The sequence below is a fragment of the Ovis canadensis genome, chromosome 9 (assembly GCF_042477335.2).
Source record: "Ovis canadensis isolate MfBH-ARS-UI-01 breed Bighorn chromosome 9, ARS-UI_OviCan_v2, whole genome shotgun sequence".
Classification (NCBI taxonomy): domain Eukaryota; kingdom Metazoa; phylum Chordata; class Mammalia; order Artiodactyla; family Bovidae; genus Ovis; species Ovis canadensis.
Window position 1 is genome coordinate 89,785,550 of NC_091253.1, and position 21,450 is coordinate 89,806,999.

Sequence of the window (21,450 nt, forward strand, 5' to 3'; positions counted from 1 at the left end):
TAAAGTGAGGAATTTCACATAAAAATACAGATTTCTCCACGGCTACGATCCGCTGGAGTGGAGTGGCAATTGCCAGCCGGAGATGGGGCGTAATTCCCTCTTCAGTTCCCTAAAGGCTTGCTCTGGGCCTGCTTGCCTCACTACTCCCCATGCTGGGTCCTGAACCTGAACTCTGATTCTGGCCGCCACCTGACACTGTGGAGACAGTGTGGTACAGAATCACTGTGAGAGGGAACCGCGGTTTAACTCCACGAAGACTGGGTTTAGCCTGTGTGTGAATGGGGGAGGACCAGGAGCGGGAAATAGTTGTCGAAGCAATTGGAACAGTTTCCCCAAATGCATCCATGTACAGGGGAAGCAAAGAAAGGGAAGTGAGCAGAGATAGAAAAAAAAGGGGAAGGAGAGGAGGGCCTGGTTCTCAGAAAAGGTTCTGATCCATTAGGTAGCAGGGAGTGGGACGGAACTCACCAGCTCACTCTTCGTGTGATCCCTTCCACAGGCAGCACCAGGCTTCAGGCACACGGTCAGCCGAGGAGGCCCCACTGCAGAGGCTGACCTCAAGACACATGCCCACCTTCTCCTCTAAGTTCTGCAGACTCTTCTGGAATAAGCCATTCTAGCTCTGGACCCGAACCACCATGGAACTGCATCTACAACCGGGCTCTCTGTCCAGCTGCCCACCAGCCTGTAAGGCGGGGCTCCGGTTACCACAGTGCCAGACTCAGTGTCAGGATGCTAAGGGGACCTTCAGTCCTGATATTCCTCTCTGGATTCAGCATTTTGGATCAGTGTATTTTCTCTGAGAATCTGTTTTTTTTTTTTTCTTGTTTGTTTTTAAGTATTACAAAACATTATGAACCTTACACCACGTCTGATTTCTCTCTCTGCGCTGGTGGATAAACATCAGAATCAAATTTGTGGCCAGCTTCTAGCAAGTGTAGGAGACACAAATGTCTGGGATGCATTTGGGGACAGTCAACCTTCCATTATCTGTAGTTTTTGCATCTGCGGATTCAGCCAACCTCGGAGGAAACCATTAAAAAAATTCCAAAAAGTGTCAAAAGCAAAACTTGAATTTGTTGCATACCAGTAACTATTTATATAGCATTTACATGGTATTGGATATTACACATAATCTGATGATTTAAAGCAGGGGTCCCCAACCCTCAGGCCACAGACCAGTAGCGGTCCGTGACCTGTGAAGAACTGGGCCTCACTAGCAGAGGTGCTGTCTTCCACAGAACCAGTCCCTGGTGCCAAAAAGGTTGGGGACTGCTAATTTAAAATATATAGGAGGATGTGCATACGCTAAGCTATGCTAAGTCACTTCAGTCGTGTCCGACTCTGTGCAACCCCATAGATGGCAGCCGACTAGGCTCCGCCGTCCCTGGGATTCTCCAGGCAAGAACACTGGAGTGGGTTGCCATTTCCTTCTCCAATGCATGAAAGTGAAAAGTGAAAGTGAAGTCGCTCAGTCGTGTACGACTCTTAGTGACCCCTTGGACTGCAACCTATCAGGCTCCTCCATCCATGGGACTCTCCAGGCAAGAGTACTGGAGTGGGGTGCCATTGCCTTCTCCGAGGATATGCATAGGTTATATGCAAATACTACACCATTTTATATAAGGGACTTCAGCATCTTTGGATTTCTTATTCTAGGTGCCCTCCTAAAAGCAATCTCCTGCAGATACCCAGAGACAACTGTACTTTGCTTTTTCTTAATTTTTGAGCTCTTTATTTTCCTTTGTTCTTCTTCTTGACTGATAATTTTAAAGTGCTTTAAAAAATATCTTACTGCTGTCAGATGCTACACAAATACAAAATGAATAACCAAAGAAGGCATTCCAGAAGGCAAGGAGCATCTTCAGTTAAATTAGTCCAGGAACAATCAAACCTCATGCTTATGGGTGCTAGTTGATTGCAACATGCAACTGAACATTTTAACTGCACAATGCTCGCCCATTAATTTAAAAATTAATTTAATTTTACCTTTGTTCATTTTCCTCATGTACTCAGTGGAAATTCCTAGCTTCATGAAAACCGATGGCTTACCATGGGGTCGGGGGAGGGTGTCTTCTCACCCTCATAGCTATCTGGCAGTGTGTGACATGTGCTGATTGATATGATTGGATTCACTGGCCTACCCCCATCCCAGGATCCCAACTCCCTGCAGGTACTGGTTGTCCTCCATGAAGATCCTATGTGTGTGTATATGTGTTAGTCGCTCAGTTGTATCCAACTCTGTGACTCCATGGACTGTGGCCTGCCAGGCCCCTCTGTCCATGGGATTCTCTAGGCAATCATACTGGAGTGGATAGCCATTCCCTTCTCCAGGGGATCTTCCTGGCCCAGGGATCGAAGCCAGGTCTCCTGCATTGCAGGCAGATTCTTTACCGTCTGAGCCACTAGGGAAGCCTCAGTCTTGGGACCCTGTGTAACCCATGAGAGATCTTAGATTATATATGAAGTTAGGGTGATTCCACTTTCTGTTCTTCATACTGTCCTTTCTCAATGACTCTTATTTTTCTGGGATATCCCAAGATTTATATCTAAGTCCTGTTGGGATCTTTTCTTCCCAATTAATCTCCCAAGTGAAAATCTACCAACTTCACTTCTTTCTCTAGAATTCTTCTGTACCATTAAAGTGTTGTTGGGAAAAAAGAGAAGCTGAAAGTATGTGAAGAGTGTGTATGTACATGTTGGTGGGAATGCAAACTGGTGCAGCCACGATGGAGAACAGTATGGAGATTCCTTAAAAATTTAAAAATAAAATGACCATGTGATTCAATAATCCCACTCCTGGATATATATCCAGAAAACACAAAAACTGTAATTGGAAAAGGTAAAGCACCCCAGTGTTCATAGCAACACTATGTACAATACCCAAGACATGAAAGCAACCTGACAGATGAATGAAGAAAGATGTGGTGTTTGTACACATGCACACACACACACACACAATGGACTATTGCTCAGCCATGAAAAAGAATAAAATAATGCCATTTGTTTCCACATGGATGCACCTAGAGATGATCATACTAAGTGAAGTCAGTCAGACAGAAAAAGATAAATATATGATATCACTCATGTGGAATCTAAAAAAATGATAAATGAGCTTATTTACTAAACAGAAATAGACTCATAGGCATAGAAAACAAACTTATGGTTACCAAAGGGGAAGGGGGGAGGGATAAATGAGGAGTTTGGGGTTGACATATATACACTACTATATATATATACAAAATAGATAAATAACAAGGATCTATTGTAGAGTGCAAGGAACTATAGTCAACATTTTATAATAATCTAAAAATAATCTGAAAAAGAACATATATATATATATAAACCAAATCACTTTGCCATACACTTGAAACTAACACATTATAAATTTCTATTAAAAAAGAGTATGTGTGTGCATAAAGGAAAGGGAATAATAAAGATACTAAAACTATGGGTATAATCTGAACAAAATATGGCATGAAAAGAGATGGTAGGGAAAAGAGAGACTCTGCACCTACAGCTCTCTGTGCTAGACAGCATGTGGAGGTGTTGACTGAGGGCAGCTTTTTTGTTCTGGAAAGTGATGAGGGCTGTTGGACAACTGGGGAATGACTCTAGGGTGATTTAGAGAAGTCATGATGTAGCTTACATAGAAGGCAAGACCAGGCTTTGTAAATCATCAAGCTTCTACTCTGGTTGGAGATGAAGGCTGGCATATGTATATCCCAACCAGAGAGAAATTCAATGACTAAATTACACATTAAAAGTAGTAACTGCAACAATTGGAGAAGGCAATGGCACCCTGCTCCCGTACTCTTGCCTGGAAAATCCCATGGACAGAGGAGCCTGGTGGGCTGCAGTCTGTGCAGTTGCTAAGAGTCAGACATGACTGAGTGACTTCACTTTCACTTTTCACTTTCACGCATTGGAGAAGGCACTGGCAACCCACTCCAGTGTTCTTGCCTGGAGAATCCCAGGGACGGGGGAGCCTGGGTGGGCTGCCGTCTATGGGGTGGCACAGAGTCGGACACGACTGAAGCGACTTAGCAGCAGCAGCAGCAACAAATAGGGTACACCCATGATTCTAAGTTCTACGTACAAGCAATTAGTGGAAGACTCTCTTGGACAGCACTTAGTTGTGCTTTAGGGTCTCTTTCTAAATTGTAGTGAAAATCTTCATATTTGGTGATTGGAGTCTCATAAATTTCTTGATTTTTACAATCATAACCGTGTTTTATGAGGTCTTCTGTTAATACTCTGTTATTTTCTAAAATAATCAATGTCGTTTACCTTCTAAGAAGTTTTGAAGTCAGCTGTCCCTTAAGTTTCTTTGGCTTTGGTATCGCATAGCTTAAACCCATTAGTTACTCAGTCTAGTCTAGGTAATATTATTGTAGTGAATATGAATTTTCATAGTTACAACAATTCATAAAATTCAGATGAACTTAAACATGGCAATTCAAGGAACTAGGTAACAACACTTAAAATACAAAATTCAAATAACTTTCTTTGGCAATACGTACGCTGTACAAATACTTCTGGCTGCCCTGTAATGGGAATAAAACCCCCTAAGAGTATTTCTTGTCTGAGTCCAAATGTACAAGTTGGGAACTAGTTCTCCCTCCTCTGAGAGGAGTACTCCCTACTCCTTTCCAGGGAAGGTGGTCTCTACCAGTTCCAGGGAAGGTGGTCTCTACCAGTTCCCCAAGAGTTTTGACCCCTGGAGGGGTAACTGTGAGAATTCCTTTCTCAAGATCTTGCACCAACAATCCAACAAGGCACTCTCTAAATGTTTCCTAAGCTCTTTAACTCCAGCCAGCAAAGATTTTTGTCTCCTCTTTGTGTGGTAGAGATTTGGCTTATATATCATCACATGTTTTTCTTCCTTTATGATTTATATTATAAACTCTTAACGCTCCATGGTTTGCCCTTGTAGAGCTAAAACTTTCTCTTTCAATGCTACTGTAGCTTCCCCTCTCAAGAAATTATTCTGAAATTCAAAATAAGAATTTGAGTTGCTAAATTCTACTCTTTCTGGGTTCTTTGGTATTTTCCCTTCTCTGTAACAAAAATCTCAGCCTAAAGATCTCATTTTTCTGGTGAAAAGAAAATGCCAGGAAGGAAGATTATGTCTACCAATATTTTAAAAATATTTTGCAGTTACTTATATGACATGAGACTACTTATATGACATTGAGAGTCCCTTGGACAGCCAGGAGATCAAACCAGTCAATCCTAAAGGAAATCAACCCTGAATATTCATTGCAAGGACTGATGCTGAAACTCCAATATTTTGGCCACCTGATCCAAAGAGCTGACTGATTGGAAAAGACCCTGATGCTGGGAAAGACTGAAGGCAGGAAGAAAAGGGGACGGCAGAGGAGGAGATGGTTGGATATTACCAATTTTATGGACATGAGTTTGAGCAAGCTCTAGGAGATGGTGAAGGACAGGGAAGCCTAGCAGGCTGCAGTCCATGGGGTCGCAAAATGTCAGACACGACGTAGTGACTGAGCAACAACGACAAAATATGTGAACGGAGTGACTTAGGTGGTCTGCTATAACATTTTGCTCTGTGGGTGGCAGGGTGCGGGGAGGGAACTGGGAAAAAGCTAGGCACATTTTTCAAGATATTAGTTCAAATAGTTTTTGCAATTTACCTTTAAGAGCCAGATTTTTTTTCTTTCCCTTTGAAAATATTCCTTACGTCACTCCTTTTCAATGATCTTCCATAATCTGGGAGGGTTAGTTGGCAAAATTTCATACCGTAAGCAGTACTCACTGTCTCATCTAACAGACTCAAACTATCACTCTGGGGGAAGAGAAAATCTCTGTGGCTAAAAAATGTCATCTGGGATCTTAAAGCCCATCAGCAGGGAGACAGTGAGGAATGTGGTTCTCTTGATTGGGGAATAGGTTGGATGACTGGAATGTCTTTTTCCCCCAGCATGTTAATTTCTATGACTGGAAGAAATCAGACCTTAAAAGGAATGGAGGAAGTACAATTTTCAGAGAACAACAGTGAAGACTAGTTACTGGGGAAAGGTGAAAATACTTCCAGGTCTGAGTTCATGACAGTAAATTTGTATTGCTTTCATAACATTAATAGAATGATTTTCACAAATGCAGTGCAAATGATGATGTTTTATTCCCAATGTGGACTGCTGAAATGAACCTCACTTCTCTTCAGCATCATCATGCCACATATACACACCATAGAAAATGATTCACAACATATATATATATATATGTTTATACATAATTGTAGGTGTATATGAAGACTCATGCATATATAACTGTATTAAATATATATATTTGAAAATTAAAAGGTATTTTTATCCACTAGAGAGAGTCTGATATTTCAATCTATCAAGCCATAATTTTACATCACAGATTAGTGGCTAAGAGCGTGGGTGCAGGAGTTGGATTGCTTGGGCTAAGACCATTTATTAGCTGCGTGATCTTGGGCAAGGTCCAGGATCTTTTTGTACAGCAGTAACCTCAGCTCTAAGATGGGAGAAATAACCGTACCTGCCCAATGGAGTAGTTTAGGGATTCAGTGAATTGGAACATGGTACTGGATAAAATGCAAAATAAAGGTGAAATTGTGTTAGAATTACTAGTATGTGTAAGGGCCACACTAGGTGCTTTGAGGGATAAAAAAGGAGACACAGTCTCTACCCATACACAGTCTACTGTCTAACTGGAAACCCAAGATGCAGTCTCATACGAATTAACTACTAATGCCTGAGAAGCAAACCAACAGTTTAGTTCAGTAGCACAGACCAGCTTCTCAAGGAACAGAGAAGTGTATATGAGGTGTCAGTTTCACATTTGCGTCCCTTTACTCAATGCTTACCTCTTTGACATGATGAAAGGCTCAAGCAGATTGTATAATAAACACTGCTGCAGTGGTCAGCCTACATTAATCCTGCAGTGGTTTAGTCATGGGTAAGTGTTATGACGCAGATGTTAATGCTGGATTAAGGCTCTTGACAACGGAGGTTGGTCCAACTGTTAGTGCTCTGAAAAGTGAGCCAATCCATCAATTTCTGCAGTTTATACAGGGATGGTGATGACTTCAGCTAATCCCACCCCACCCCCCCAACTCCCTGCTGAGATTTACAGAGAATTCCAGACTGTGGTTATCTGGTTTAAGAGGTAATTCTGGACAAGAACTAGCACAAAACTGCATGTCTAATTGCCAAATGAATGTATTACAGTTAACAACCTCTCTGTGGGATCAAGGGCTGCTTATATGTGCTCTGAAATGATGATGGAAGGCCTTGGGAAGAAGTGATTATGAAAGGGCCTTCAACAAGATTTAAGGTGATTCCTGGCTTAATCCCTTTTAAGTTAAATATTAATTCCCCTAACTTAATTTTTAAAGCATCACTCTAGATTTTTACCTAAGACTGCCCTGAATGGTGCCCATATCAAAAGATGCTTTCTAAAGCTAAATTATCAGTTTAATAGGTTTCCATGTATTGATTTAAATATGTAACCTGCACCTATAAAATTGCTTCTGTGGGGAAAAGAGGGATATTCTGATTTCAGAGTAAATTAAAAATCAATTTATAAACTCACTTTTAAAAACTCTGCTCTGACTGGTTCTTTCACTCAACAATTATTTATTGAGTGTTTTTTATGTATCAGACATCAGACACTGTTGTAGTCACATATGAACAAAACAAAGATCCTTGCCCTGATGGAGCTGACATTCTAGAGAGGAGAGGCAGTAAATAACGAACACAATAAAGAGTTGGTATAATGTTATTACCAGAGAAGGCAGTGGCACCCCACTCCAGTACTCTTGCCTGGAAAATCCCATGGATGGAGGAGCCTGGTAGGCTGCAGTCCATGGGGTCGCTAAGAGTTGGACATGACTGAGCAACTTCACTTTCACTTTTCACTTTCATGCATTGAAGAAGGAAATGGCAACCTACTCCAGTGTTCTTGCCTGGAGAATCCCAGGGACAGGGGAGCCTCGTGGGCTGCCGGCTATGGGGTCGAACAGAGTTGGACACGACTGAAGCGACTTAGCAGCAGCAGCAGCAGCAGCAGCAGCAGCAGCAGCAGCAGCAGCATAGTGTATTACAGGTTTCCCTGGTGGCTCAGACAGTGAAGAATCCACCTGAGATGCAGGAGACTCAGGTTCAATCCCTGGAGTGGGAAGATCCTCTAGAGAAGGGAAGGGCTACCAAGGTGTCAAGTGCTAAGGAATTAAAAAAAGTAGTGCAGAGTTAGAAGGATGGGGCTGGGTGTCAATTTTAAATAGGACAGTCGTTGACAAGGTTATATTTAAGCAAAGTGTGAAGGGAGCCAGCCAGGGGAGTTGAACCATACATGGGGAAAGAGCCAATGCCAATGCCCTGAGGCAGGAACCTACCTAGTGAGTCTGAAGAACAGTAGGTAGGCCAGTGTAGTTGGAAGTGGGTGGGAGAGCAAGAGGATGTGGTCAGAGAGGTAAGCTGCATAGTGGCAGGGAGGGAACTGAACAAATCATGGAGAGCCTTGCAAGCTACTGAAAAGCCTTTGAGAAAGACAGCAGTCACTTGTACTAGGCTGGTTTAAAGTAAGGCCCTGAGCTGGGCTAAGTTGCTTTAGTTGTGTCTAACTCTTTGCAACCATCATGGACTGTAATCCGCCAGGCTCCCTTGTCCATGGGAGTCTACAGACAGGAATACTGGAATGGGATGCCATGTCCTTCTCTAGGGGATCTTCCTGACTCAGGGATCATATGGACATCTCTGACCTCTCCTGCATTGGCAGGTGGGTTCTTTATACCACTAGCACCACTTGGGAAGTCCACCTGTATCAAAACAATTCCTCTTATTCCTTGTCTCCTATACTTCAATTTGAATGTGGAAACAATCCAATTGAGATCTTGTTAAAAGTCAAATTTTAAATTAGCAGGTCTGAGGGGGGCCTAAAATTCTGCATTTTTAACGAGCTTGCAGGTGACGCCAGACTGCCAGTCGACAACCCCACATTGACTAATGAGAGTGAAGAACCAAGGGGCTTTGAGGCTTTCTCCTCCATTGGTTGGCTGCAAGGGCCTTCTTGCTCCCTTTGAGCTTAAAAGGACATCCTGAAAGCTTTCATACTGGTCATAACCTCATCACTGGCCTCACTCTTTCATGTCCTTTCACATGGCTAGTAAGGGTACGGTCCAGAGCTCTCTTGGGAATATGAGATTTGGCTGTTTCCATGCAGGGTCTAAGAAGTTTCTAGGGCCTCCTTACTGCCACTATGGGGGCTCTGCTTCTAAACCTTCACCTGGGAAGCCCTGCTCTACTCCTTATATGATAATAGTTCTCTGAACACATTCCTGTCTTACTCCAATTATAGCAAGTAATTCTGACTTTTAGCCTTCACTCCTGGTCCTGTATCTTGAATGATAGCCTGACTCTATAAACTAGGCCTGAGGCAGCTAGAGAATTTGGGTGATGGTCCTGGGATGAAGAGGTGCTCACCTGATGTTAGCGCAACAGGTAAGGTTGAACTTTTTTTTTCTTTTTTTGCTGTTCAGTGCAGCTAGTGAGATCTTAGCTTCCTCACCAGGGATTGAACCCTTGCCTTTTGCAGTGGAAGCAGAGTACCAACCACTGAACAACTCGGGAAGTCCTGAGTCTGACTTTCATAAAAACTAATGAAGTAATTTACAGCTGAACAGGCCTGGAAGGACTAGACATTTGTGAAAATAAAACCAAGGTTATGAGTCGGATAGACCTGGGTTAGAATTATCCTTCCACGCCTTACTGTGTTATGTCAAGAATGTTCCTTGGCATCTCTGAGCCATAGCTTTCTCACCTGGAAAATGAGAATGATAACGATACCTCCTTCATACATTGAGAAAAGGCATATGAAGCATGTAGTAAAGTGCCTGATGTAATGATACTCATAAAATACTAGACGCTATTAGTTTTATAATTACTATTAAAATCCAACCACATGTCACATCGCTCTGTGGCCTGGCATTACGGTACTTACCTTTAAAGTCCCTGGAGTTAAAAGTACCAGGGCACATCCCTCAGCAAAGTCTTTCAAAGATGAGACAGACCAGGAGCAGGTTCATCATGGCAGATGTTACAGTAGTTAATGGAAGGAACTTTAGATGGTTAGTTTAGAAAGCATATCATGGGGGTACTGATAATGATCACTGTCTTGAGGGTATCTTGTAGAAGAGGACCCTGAGAGCACACCTGAGACCAAAGGGGAAGGGGGAAAAAAAAAAAAAAGGGAAACGGAAGCACATCCCTCTGTAACCTGTGAGTGAGTTCAGGGGTGAAATAGGGGGTGGGGGCGCCTGCGAGGGTCGGCGGCTCTTGCGCAGCTGCGGCGGAGGAGCCAATCAGCGGGTGCATCCCGTCCTCGCGCGACGGTACAGTCGTGCCGTCGTGACGTCGGCGGTTGCCATGGAGCGCCCCGCTCCGTAGGGCCGCAAGCCGGCGCCAGGGGGGCCGCGGGGTCGCGTCGCGGCTTTGAGGTCCAGTCGGCTGCCGCCATGAGCGGCCGGAGTAAGGGGAGAAGGTCCTCCCGCGCCAAAGGCCGTGGCAAGAGCCGCGCCAAAGGCCGAGTCCGCGCCGCGCCTGACGACGCCCCACGCGACCCGGACCCTCCACAGTGCCAGAGGCTCGGGGAGGAGACCAAGGCGGCACAGGTGCAGGCTGGCGCGGTTTGGGGTGGCCCGGAAGGCGCTGTGCCGGCGCCGCCCCGCCGGCCCGGGGAAGAGGCTGCCTGCCGGCTGCCCCTAGACTGTGGCCTCGCGCTCCGGGCCCGGGCGGCGGGGACTCGCGGGCAGGCGGTGACCAGGCCCTGCCCGGTCAAGGCCACATCCCTCCCGGAGCGCTTGGTGACCGACACCGTCTTTGTGGGAACCGTGGGCGCCGTCGCGAGGCCGAGAAACGGGCCCCGCGTCGGAAGCCGGCGCGGCCCCGCCGCAAAGAAGGCCCCAGATACCTGTAGTGCGGTGGGCAGGGGGTCTGCGGCCTCGGCCGGTGGGAAGCCAAAGAAAGGGGCCGCGGCGGAGGCCGCCTCCGTCCCCGTGGGCGAGGAGAAGGTGGAGAACGCGGGGTCAGGCCCCCCGGCCACAGAGGGCAGCATGGATACGCTGGAGAACGTCCAGCTGAAGCTGGAGACCATGAACGCCCAGGCGGACCGGGCCTACCTGCGGCTCTCCCGCAAGTTTGGGCAGTTGCGGCTGCACCACCTAGAGCGCAGGAACCTCCTTATCCAGAATATTCCAGGCTTCTGGGGGCAGGCCTTTCAGAACCACCCCCAGCTTTCGTCCTTCCTGAACAACCAGGATAAAGAGGTCCTCAGCTTCTTGAATAGCTTGGAGGTGGAAGAGCTTGGCCTGGCGAGACTGGGCTACAAAATCAAGTTCTACTTCGGGCGCAACCCCTATTTCCAAAACAAGGTGCTCATCAAGGAATACGGGTGCGGCCCTTCGGGTCAGGTGGTGTCTCGTTCCACTCCAATCCAGTGGCTCCCCGGGCACGACCTCCAGACCCTTAGCCAGGGGAATCCCGACAACGGCCGGAGCTTCTTTGGGTGGTTTTCAAACCACAGCTCCATCGAGTCTGACAAGATTGTGGAGATAATCAACGAGGAGTTGTGGCCCAATCCCTTACAATACTACCTGATGAGTGAAGGGGCCCGTGCAGAGAAAGGAAAGGAGGGCAGGCCGGGTCCTGCGAGGCCGCCAGGGGAGACCCCAGAACCTGGGGTAAACAAGTCCAACTGATCCTGCTCAAGTCTGCGTCCTACCTCCTGCTGGCCCTGTGCCCGGCTGGCCTTGGGTGTTTGGCTGTCTGCCTTCTCTTCGTGTTGGCCTCTGCACACTATTGCTGTTGGACTTCGGTTACAAGAATATGGCATTTATGATCATGTTCTTTTGCCTCCCCGTGACGTTCTTGCTTTCTCTTTACATTAGTATCATATGTTATATGATCTCGCCCCTCCTGTTTATATGTTAAACTCACTTGATTCCTGTGTGCTGCCTCCCTCTACATTGCTTGGACCTTGTTCTTGGCTCTGTTGCCCACATGGACACTCATGAGTCAGTCAGCAGGAAGACCAGCGCATCCTCAAGCTCTACTACTTCAGGGCTGGTGACTTGCTGGGCTTGGAGTTCATGCCAGCCATGCATGCCATCTGTGGCAAGCTTTTCGGTGGCCACTGCAGAATGAAGCTAGTGCATGTGGCATTGGCCATCAGCCAAAACTGATTGTCTCTTGGCTCTGGGGTCACCAGCCGAGGTGCCACCTGCAGGATCTCTGGCTTTGGCCAGGGACCCATGCTGCCCTCCTAGACACAGGTTGAGGTTCAGGATGAGAAGCAGTTTGCTATGGGTTCTGTACTATTCTGCATCTCTTCCTGCCTCTGGGCCTTTTCCTGGTAAACCTTTGTCAAGGTCTGCACCATACCTCATCACTGTCAGGCCATTGGATTTTGTCTAGGTTGCCAGTCGGCCCCAATTGGCTTCCTGGGCAACAAGGACCTCGAGAACTACCTGTGGGCGCAGGCCCTCTGCTGGTGCATGAGACACACACCTACCCTCTCCAGCCTTCCAGGAACTCTGCTGGCTGCTGGACTGATGGGCAGGCTGGTACGTGTGGACATGTGCTCACTGCTGTCAAGCTGTGGCTCCAGGTGAGGGTGGTAACCGGACTCACTTAAAGTCTAGGTACCTTTATCCACTCCCCCCCTCCCTGCCTCCCACATGACCAGAGTGCTATAGTGGGGTTGCTGGGGAAGAGGGATTTCTGACCTGTGGGCCTGTGTCTACTTCACCTCATGCCGCTGCACCTCCTGCCTCAATCCTTTTGCTGTTCCCTCACCCTCTCTTCCTGCTTTCCCTCTGTCCCTGTGCTTGTCCCCCACTCCTCCCTTCCCTTTTTTTTTTGGTTTCAGTAGTGGTACTTCTGAAAGAGAAAACAGAGAGAGAGAAAACAAAACAGTTGTGAAACCAGGGTTTTCTGCGTACAGCTAGTGAGTTGGCTGGGGCCTTGTTAAACACACGCACACACTGGGCTGGAAGAGGGTAGAGGAAGCCAGAAGGCCAGATCAGATCCTGCTCCCTCCCGCCTTCTGTGTTCCCTCTCTCACTCTGACATGGAGATTCTTCACATGGTGGTGCATCTGCTAGAATGGTCACCCCCCAGGTAACAGTGTTGGGGACTAGGGTGACTCTTGCTTTGGCCTTTCCCTCTGCCTCCCAAGACCCGGTTGCCTTCTGTTTCCTCCTCTGGGCAAGTGTCTCTTGCCCTCTGGGCTCATCCCCCAGCGCTCACCCTCAGCAGTGAGGTTTCTTCCTTTTCTCTAGGTTTCTACCTTCACGTACCCTTGGAGAAGACTGTACTCTTTAGTATGGGAGATCCCAAGGCTGCCCTGGGGCATGGGGGTTGGGGAGGGGGGGAGTACTTTTTCGAAATCTCCAGGGCTCATTTCCAGTGGGTGTAAAAGCTGAGCTGCGCCCTCCCTGCCTAGGCTCATCTATGCCCTCTTTCCTCCACATCCCTGAGGATGGGCTAAGTACTGAGGGTGTCTGTACTTGCCTTCACCCTAATTTCTCTCTCCATAGGAAGACCTCCTTCTGAGTTTCCCGTGGGCTAGGGAAGTCTTGCCTCGGGAGCTGTCAAGAGGGTGTTTGGGGCAGGCGAGTTGGGGCAAAAACCTAGAGCAGGAATAAGCCTAGGGTGGAGAGGGCTTGGCAAAGCAGCTGGAAGTGGCTTGAGGATCCTCCAGGAGAGTATAGCTATCTCTCAGAGACAGAGGGGATGGGAAGGAGGCTTCCCTAGGGCAGGGACAGAATTAAAGGGCAGTGGGCCAATGTTTTGCTGAGGTGAGGGTATGCCCAAACTTTTGTCCAATCTTTTATTTTTGGTAGATTTTATAAATCACAAAAATAGTCTGGATAACATTTCTTTGGATGCTTTCTCTTTTGTTCTAGGTGTGGCCTTGGTTTTGTGGAAGATTATGTGCTACTTATTTTGTCTCTGAGTAAATCTTATCATTTTCCCCATTTTTTGCCTAATGGGAAAATAGAGCTGTACAGGTCGGCTTTTTTTTTTTTTTTAAGCTTTTTCCTCTTTATTATGGACATTTTCTGACATGCACAGAAGTGGAGAGACCCCCGTGTGCCGTCACCTAGCTACATCATTTATCAGTTACGGTCAACCCAGTTTCATCTGCATCTCCATCTCCCCGCCTGTATTGTTTATCGAAAGTCCAAGACACTGTGCCAATTCAACTGGGACCGCTTTGGGAGACTGAGACACTGCTGGTGGTGATTGTGGTGAGGTGCACTCTCACTACCACATCAGATCTGCTTTTTGCTTTTCCTGTTAACTAATGACATTCCAGAGATGGGCCTTAGAAATGAAAGTGTTCAGAGTTGACAAGAAGTCTCAAAAAGTGATGAAGCTGCCTTTTCCCTGTGTCCACAAGAGGAAAGAGAGACTGTTCTGTTGTAAACTCTTTCAAAGACTTATCTACCAGTCTTTGATAAGGTGCTTACTTGAGACCTTTCACCAGAATAACAGTCTTTTTTTTCCCCTGTAAGATGGAGACTTTGTGTGACTATTACAATTATCAGCGTGTCCTGGTCTCATGATATAACTCTGAACTTGAAAGTAAAGTATAATTTGGAAATTGTTCCTGTGTTCTGTGAAAATAACCTCCCCAAAGTAATCAGTAACCAGTTGTCTTACTTGGTAATTTGGCACTCTGGTAATGATGCGATTATTTCTCTGTTCTGAAACAGTATAAATAGTTGTAAGCTTGCATGTGTGATGGAAACAATAAAAGCTTGTATCTCTATTATATTTTATTATTTTAAAAAAAGAATTGGACGGTTAAGCAGAGGCTAGGTAGTTGATGGCATGTATACTGTGGCATACGTGAGTGATTCTTAAGCCTCAGGCCCTTGTGTGGCTAGACCTATAACAATATATAAAATTCTGATTCCCAAGCCCTTATCAGAGGTTGAGATCCTGTGGTTCTGGGAAGAAGCCATGCAGTCTTGTTTTTAGCAAGCTTTCCAGGTAATGCTAGTGCAAAGCCAGTGCTTCTCAAATTTTAGAGTTCCTCTGAATCGTATGGGGAATCCTGTTAAAATACGAATTCCGATGTAGCAGTCTGGAGTAGAAGTTAAGATTCTGCATTTCTGACAAACTTCCAGGTGATGCTGGTGCTGGCGGCTTGTGAACTGTACTTGGAGTAGCAAAGGGGGTGACTTCAAGGACCTTTCAGACTAGAGTAACAACACTCAGTCTTGGTTGCACATCAGAGTTATGTGGGAAGCTTAATATCCACACTGGCAGAGCTCGCAAATACCAACTAAATTAGAATGGGGAATGGGATTGATCCAGTTGTAGATGTTTATTCTGGACACACCCCAGGTGATTCTGATGTCTAGCCATAGTTGACAACTAAAGTTTCTGATGCTGTTCTTAATAGATTCATAGACCATTTTCCAAAAATCGGGCGGATCAGCAGCAGACAACCAAATGCCACATAAAGCTGCCTGGCTGAAGATTGTTGGAAAAAAAAACAGAAGTGAGCTGCTAACTCACAAAGTAAATTTTGGTTTGTATGATGTTGCACAGCAAATGTGCAGTGTTCAGGTGCTCAAATTATTGAGTGAAAGTGAATTTAAAACAGGTTATATTCAAATGCCTTTGGGCTAGGCTGGTAATTAAATTTGTGAAGTGGGTCATATTTACTTTATAAGGATGTTATGTGTTAGGTTATCCGGGCTTCTGTAACGAAGTACCACAGATCAAGTGGCTTAAACAACAGAAGTTGACTTCCAGTTCTGGTGGCTAGATTTCTGAGATCAAGGTGGCGGTAGGGCTAGTTTCTGCTGAGGTCTCTGTCCACTGTCTGCCTGCTGTCTCTTGGTGATCTTAGCTCTGTGTGTGTCTGGGGGCAGTGGGAGGAAGTCTGGGCTGTGTGTAGCTGGGGCAGCTGTGTGGCAGTGCCAGGACGTTTACTTGGGGCCCACAGGCCTGGTGTTGCTGCAGCTTCAAAAAAGTGGCAAGAATCAGCATCTCCCAATTTTGAATATTTTCAATTAAAAAAATCGAACACCCAGAGCCTCGCTCTTAGTGGTAGGTGGAGTGCAGAAGGGTCCCAGGGGCAGCCTCTCCAGGTGTGAGCAGCCTCTCCAGGCATGAGTGTCCTCCTGAGACCCATGCAGAGTCCTCCGGGGTTGTGAACCGGGACAGCTGTCTGCCCAGTTCAAGCTCATATACACTTCCCAAGCCCCTTTCCACAGCCCTCCCTTCAGTTCCTTGCAGAACCCATCTGATGGGGGGTTTCATCCCCCTACTGCCCCAGGTCTTCCTCACTCTTTGCCTGCTATGTGTGTCAGTCTTGCAGACATTAGAGATACAGCTATGGACAAATACAGCTTTGAATTGTGCCCCTTGTTCTGCGTTTCAGCCTCCTCTTGGTTTTGCCTGAAATTGTCAGTCAATCCTTTTTCCCCCCTTTTCCTACATGGGCCCGATGAGGGTGTCAGATCCATATGGGGGTAGCTAAAGGAAACCTCTTCAGTCTGGCCTCTAGGTCTGACTTCACAAGGTAATTTGGACTTTTAATAACCTGGAGAGTGAGGGCTTCTTGGAGTAATTCTTGTTATGCTAGGAGTCCCTTGCCCCTTTCTCACTCGGTTTTATTGCCAAAGACCTGATTTCTTCTTACGTGCTGGGCTTTTCTGGAATGTAGTGGGTTTGTGCTGTGCCACAGGGGAGCAGGGAGGAGAAAAGAAGCATCTTAATACCTGTAGCTTTCCCGAAGTCCCTCTCAGCTTCTGTCTCCCCTCACACGTGGGCTCCCCCTCTGGTCCACTGCACTGATTTGCTACAGGGAAGGAGGTACCCTGCTTGGGGGTGGCCTCACCGAGGGAGGGGTCTTCCCCCCTCTGCCCTCAAGATTTTGGAACTCCTTCCACACTCTTATCCCTTGAGGTCCTTGGCCTCGGGGAGCCACTGGTACTGCTGGGTGGAGCCGTATCCCTCCAGTATGGAGGCAGGAAAAAAACAAAACCCAGAGATTCTGTCTCCAGTCTGTGGTTTCTGTCTCTGTCCTTAGCGTCTTCATTTCTGCTTTTGGAATCTTCTCCAGCTACATTTCACCAGTCAGGCTCACAGCTCACTTCTGCCGAGTCACTTTCACCTGAAACTCCGACCTCGCGTTAGTGCTTCCATACCCCAGGTCCAGCACCATCTGGTCAGGTGTTCAGTTACGGACTGTCCAAGGCTGGAAACTTGAATTCCTTCCTCCTCTCCCTGCCTCCTGTCAAGCTGGTGCTGAGCTGAGGTTTGACAAATACAAGATGAAATATGTGTGATACTTCATGGTTTACAAAGCACAGTCACTCTCATCATCTCAGGGATAACAATTATCCCATAAGATGGCTCGAAGAGATTAAATGACCAAAATCACAGAGCCGGTAGGCAATAGAGCTGGGACTCAAACTCAGGGCTCCTGTTTCCAAACACCTTCTGAACGTGCGTGGGTAAACCTGAGGCCTGGCAGTCGTCTGGCATAGGACTGGAGGAACTTCTGCATGCAGAACCTGTATTTAACCCTTCACTCAAAGCATCAGAACCCTCAGCACAGCACATCAGTCACCACCCATCCCTTGGAGCTGACGTGAATGTGAACCTTCCTGATAGTCTGCAGCTGCTGGAGCTCAACGAGGGGCAGTGACTCGATGACTTGAGCGACTCAGAATGTGGCCAAGGCTTCCTCTCACTGCTCTGTCCCAGAGTCAGGACTGGTTCCAGACACACATGGCTGCAGATGAAGGCTGAGTGGGGAGGTTTGGGGCTCTAAGTAGCAATAGTCGAATATGAATGTATTGGAGAAAAGGGTAACAGAAGTTCTCCTGTAACAAGAAGTTGGGTGATAGGAAGTCACAGGCTTGCTTCAGTAGCACAATGATATCAGGGCTCTGGGTCCCCTTGTCTGCTTCGCTTCTATTGGGTTTCCCCTGGGGGTTCCCTAACTCCAAGCACCACAGTCTCACCCAGCTGCACTTAAAGACAGACGGGAAGGAGGAGAAGGGGTCTTCTCCCATGTCTCTTTCATCAGGAAAGAAAATCTTTGCCTATAGTGTCTGGTGGATTTCAGGGGATCTGAGTCAGTTTCCTTGGGCCAGAAATGAGTCATACTCTCACACTCTGCTTCAAGGAAATTAGCATTTTTTAACATCTCTCATGAGAGTGGGGTTCTGCCTCCAGGGAATAAGATCAAAGGGCTAGAACTGACGGGAGATCTTAGTCACCTGTAGACTCGTCCTTTTTGCGGTAACATGGCCGTGCTGCTGACCCAGAACACGACTTAATAATACCTGGAGGTGCATGTGCCTGTGCTTTCCCCAGCTCCCCCAGTCACCTCTTCTGACAAGAAAGCTTGTTTTGTGTCTCACCTCCTCTGTTTATGGTAAGTGTGTTTCAAGCCAGCAACGCCTTTTTGGTGTTCCTATCTCCCACAGCACTTAGCTCAGGCTTCTCTCAGCGTTTGGTGTGAAGTGAAAAGTGAAAGTCGCTCAGTTGTGTCCAGCTGTTTGCGACCCCATGGATATAGTCCTTGGAATTCTCCAGGCCAGAATACTGGAGTGGGTAGCCTTTCCCTTCTCCAGGGAATCTTCCCAACCCAGGGACTGAACCCAGGTCTCCCACATTGCAGGTGGATTCTTTACCAGCCGAGCTACAAAGGAAGCCCAAGAATACTGGAGTGGGTAGCCTAACCCTTCTCCAGCGGATCTTCCCGACCCCAAAATTGAACCAGGGTCTGCTGCATTGCAGGCGAATTCTGTACCAGGTGAGCTAGAGGTGGTCAGTAAACGCTAGTTCAGTCAACACATTAAGCCAATAATCTTTCTGAGATGTAAATTTGATCCTGTCAATGACCCATTCAGCCTTCAGGAGTAAGGTCCAAATTTCCAAGAAGCTCAAAACAGGCCATTCATGATCTGACCCTACATTTTTTTCTTTCAAACTTTTTTATTATGAAAACTTACATGAAAGTTGATAGAAAAGTACAATGATCACCCATCATACACCTACCATTTAAGCTCAGTGAATGGTAGCTTTTTGCCGTATTTGTTTACTCACGTGTGTATGTTTGTATTTTGCTGAACGTCTGAAAATAATTTGATGTTTCACCCCTAAATACCCAGCATGAACCTCATAAGAAATAAAGATATTCTCCTACATGATCAAAAAACCATTATCAGACTGTGGGAAATTACAGTTCCTGAATACTGTCTAGTATCCAGTCCAAATTTAGACTTTTCCATTGCTCCCAAGATTATTTTAGAGAGAGAGAGAGAGTGTGTGTGTGTGTGTGTACAGTCGTGTCTGACTCTTTGCAACCCCAAGGACTGTAGCTTGCCAGGTTCCTCTGTCCATGGGATTTCCCAGGCAAGAATACTGGACTGGGTTGCCATTTCCTTCTCCAGGGGATCTTTCCATCTCAGGAATCAAACCCATGACTCCTGAGTCTCCTGCATTGGCAGGTGGGTTCTTTACCACCAGTGCGACCTGGGAAGCTCTATTTTATAGTATTAGGTTTAAAATCAAGGTCTAATAATGTTCAGGCATTGCATCTTGCTGTTTTTCTTCCTTTTAAAACAAGAAAAATTCACTCACGTTCTCCCCACCTCACCCCACCTGGCCATAACATGGAATTTCTAAACACGTTAGGCAGTTGTTTTACAGGCTGTCCCACATTCTGGATTTGTCTGATTGCTTCTTCCCGGTGTAATTTAACTTCTTGTTCTGTATCCTGTATTCTTGAAAACTGAGGATTTGGGTGAAACATGTTTGGCGAGGATACTGCATAAACAAGGTGTCACTTCAGAAGGCACATGCACGCTGCTAGTTTCGTCTCTTGGTTAAGGTGGGTGATCACTAGATCTTTCCTTTGTAAAGATACATTTCCCCTTCCAAGCAGGTCATCTCTGAGATGGTTCTTGATCACTGTGAGAATATCCTCTTCCCTTAAACTTTTCATTTCAAGGTTTTAGCAGCCATTGATGATGTTTGCCCAAATCAGTTATTTCTCTGTGGGTTACCAAATAGTGATTTTCTAATCTTGGCAGTTTTTTTTTTTTACCTATCTTAGCTGATATTCTATAAAGAAAACTTCACCCTCATCATTTGGTGATGAACTCTATCTACTTCCTTCTAGGAAGGCAGATAAATGCTTAACTTATTCCCTTTAGCTTCCAGTGTTTAGAATCAGAAGTTGATGTAGTAATAGTCTCTCATGCTTTTGAATAAGGGCATGTTTTTTTCCCTCTTTACTATGTCTGTGAACTTGTGGAATTTTATGTATTTAATGTTTCACAATCAGTTATGGTCATTTTTCTTTTGGCTACACAATTGACTCCCATTTTGCTCCAAACACACTTTCAGCAGACTCCCTCTCATCCTTGTCCCTTATTTCCTCCCTTTTCCTGTGTGTGCCTTAGCTAGCGAGAACCACTGTGAGTTCTCTGGACACTAGGGTGTTTCTTCACACCCTGCACATTTGCCTACACCATTTGCTGGAAAAACACCCTCGCAGCTCCTCTTGGGTGCTCAGATAGGGCTCAGATATTTTTGTCCGTGCTGTAGTTTTTAATCTTTCAAGGTGAAATTCATCCCTCCCTTTTCTTTATTTCCATTATATTTTCTTCACACTTCGATTCATGGTACCTGATGGGGTGACTTGTTCTTGCCCATTTATCTGTCTGCTTCCACCAGAGACTATGAGATCCTTGAGACAGCAGATTAGTAATTAGCAGTATGTCTTATTTATTTTGGCTTTCCCAATAGCTCAAGAGCTTACACACAGTAGATGCTCATTCAGTCCTGAACAAGTGAGAGAATGAATGGTCCCTGACAATTCACAATAAACTGCAGAGAGGTTGGAAGTACCGAGGAGCAGAGATTGGGAATAACTTCAAGTGAAGGAGGAGCATGAACCTAATACAAATGCATTAAAAGATGGTGGGGAAAGGAAGCTATTACCTGCACAAAGCCTCGGGCAAAAACCGCACCAAATAACTCTCACAGCATATTGGAAATCAAGTAGGAAGATGGAGGTGAGCAGGAAGTTGGACATGTACCAGGTATGCTGTGCTTTAGTAATTTCCATAGCACACAGGTCTCTAATGGAAAACAAGAGAAAGCTAAGCCCATGTGATGACTTTCCTGGGAGCTTTCTCTCTCTTTATCCGGGGATGTGTATATAGAGTCTGAGATCTCCTAAGAGGTCCTTTGAATTCAAATGACTTTCACAAATTGGATAAGAACCAAGTCAATCTCCAAAGAATGATGTCATTGAAAAGCACCTGGGCTAGAGTGAGCTGCTCAGTGGCATCCAGGGAGTGGATGTAGGGGAGAGGGGCCTTGAGTTTCAGTATCAAGAAGCCTAAATTCTGAG

General features: G+C 46.0%; 1 protein-coding gene and 2 long non-coding RNA genes across 3 annotated transcripts in view; 1 reads left to right on the top strand and 2 right to left on the bottom strand.

Annotated features, from left to right (window-relative positions):
• Positions 1-817, bottom strand: part of LOC138446308 (uncharacterized) — a 2,826-nt gene extending 2,009 nt beyond the window's left edge. The window contains exon 1 of the long non-coding RNA XR_011259267.2: positions 469-817. This is a non-coding gene — a long non-coding RNA (uncharacterized lncRNA). The remainder of the gene's footprint in view (positions 1-468) is intronic.
• LOC138931599 (uncharacterized) overlaps positions 1-10,322 on the bottom strand; it is a 27,072-nt gene extending 16,750 nt beyond the window's left edge. Inside the window, exons 1-2 of the long non-coding RNA XR_011446637.1 lie at positions 9,994-10,322; positions 6,860-7,025 (exon numbers count right to left, since the gene is read on the bottom strand). This is a non-coding gene — a long non-coding RNA (uncharacterized lncRNA). The remainder of the gene's footprint in view (positions 1-6,859; positions 7,026-9,993) is intronic.
• TSPYL5 (TSPY like 5) lies at positions 9,513-14,826 on the top strand. The gene is made up of 2 exons (XM_069601166.1): positions 9,513-12,657; positions 13,958-14,826. The coding sequence occupies exon 1, from the start codon at positions 10,508-10,510 to the stop codon at positions 11,747-11,749; it is 1,242 nt and encodes a 413-aa protein (XP_069457267.1). The 5' UTR covers positions 9,513-10,507; the 3' UTR covers positions 11,750-12,657; positions 13,958-14,826.
• Positions 14,827-21,450: the final 6,624 nt, after the last annotated feature.

Excerpts from the sequence above, each read along its gene's own strand:
- TSPYL5 (XM_069601166.1), top strand. The coding sequence starts at position 10,508 with ATGAGCGGCCGGAGTAAGGGGAGAAGGTCCTCCCGCGCCAAAGGCCGT.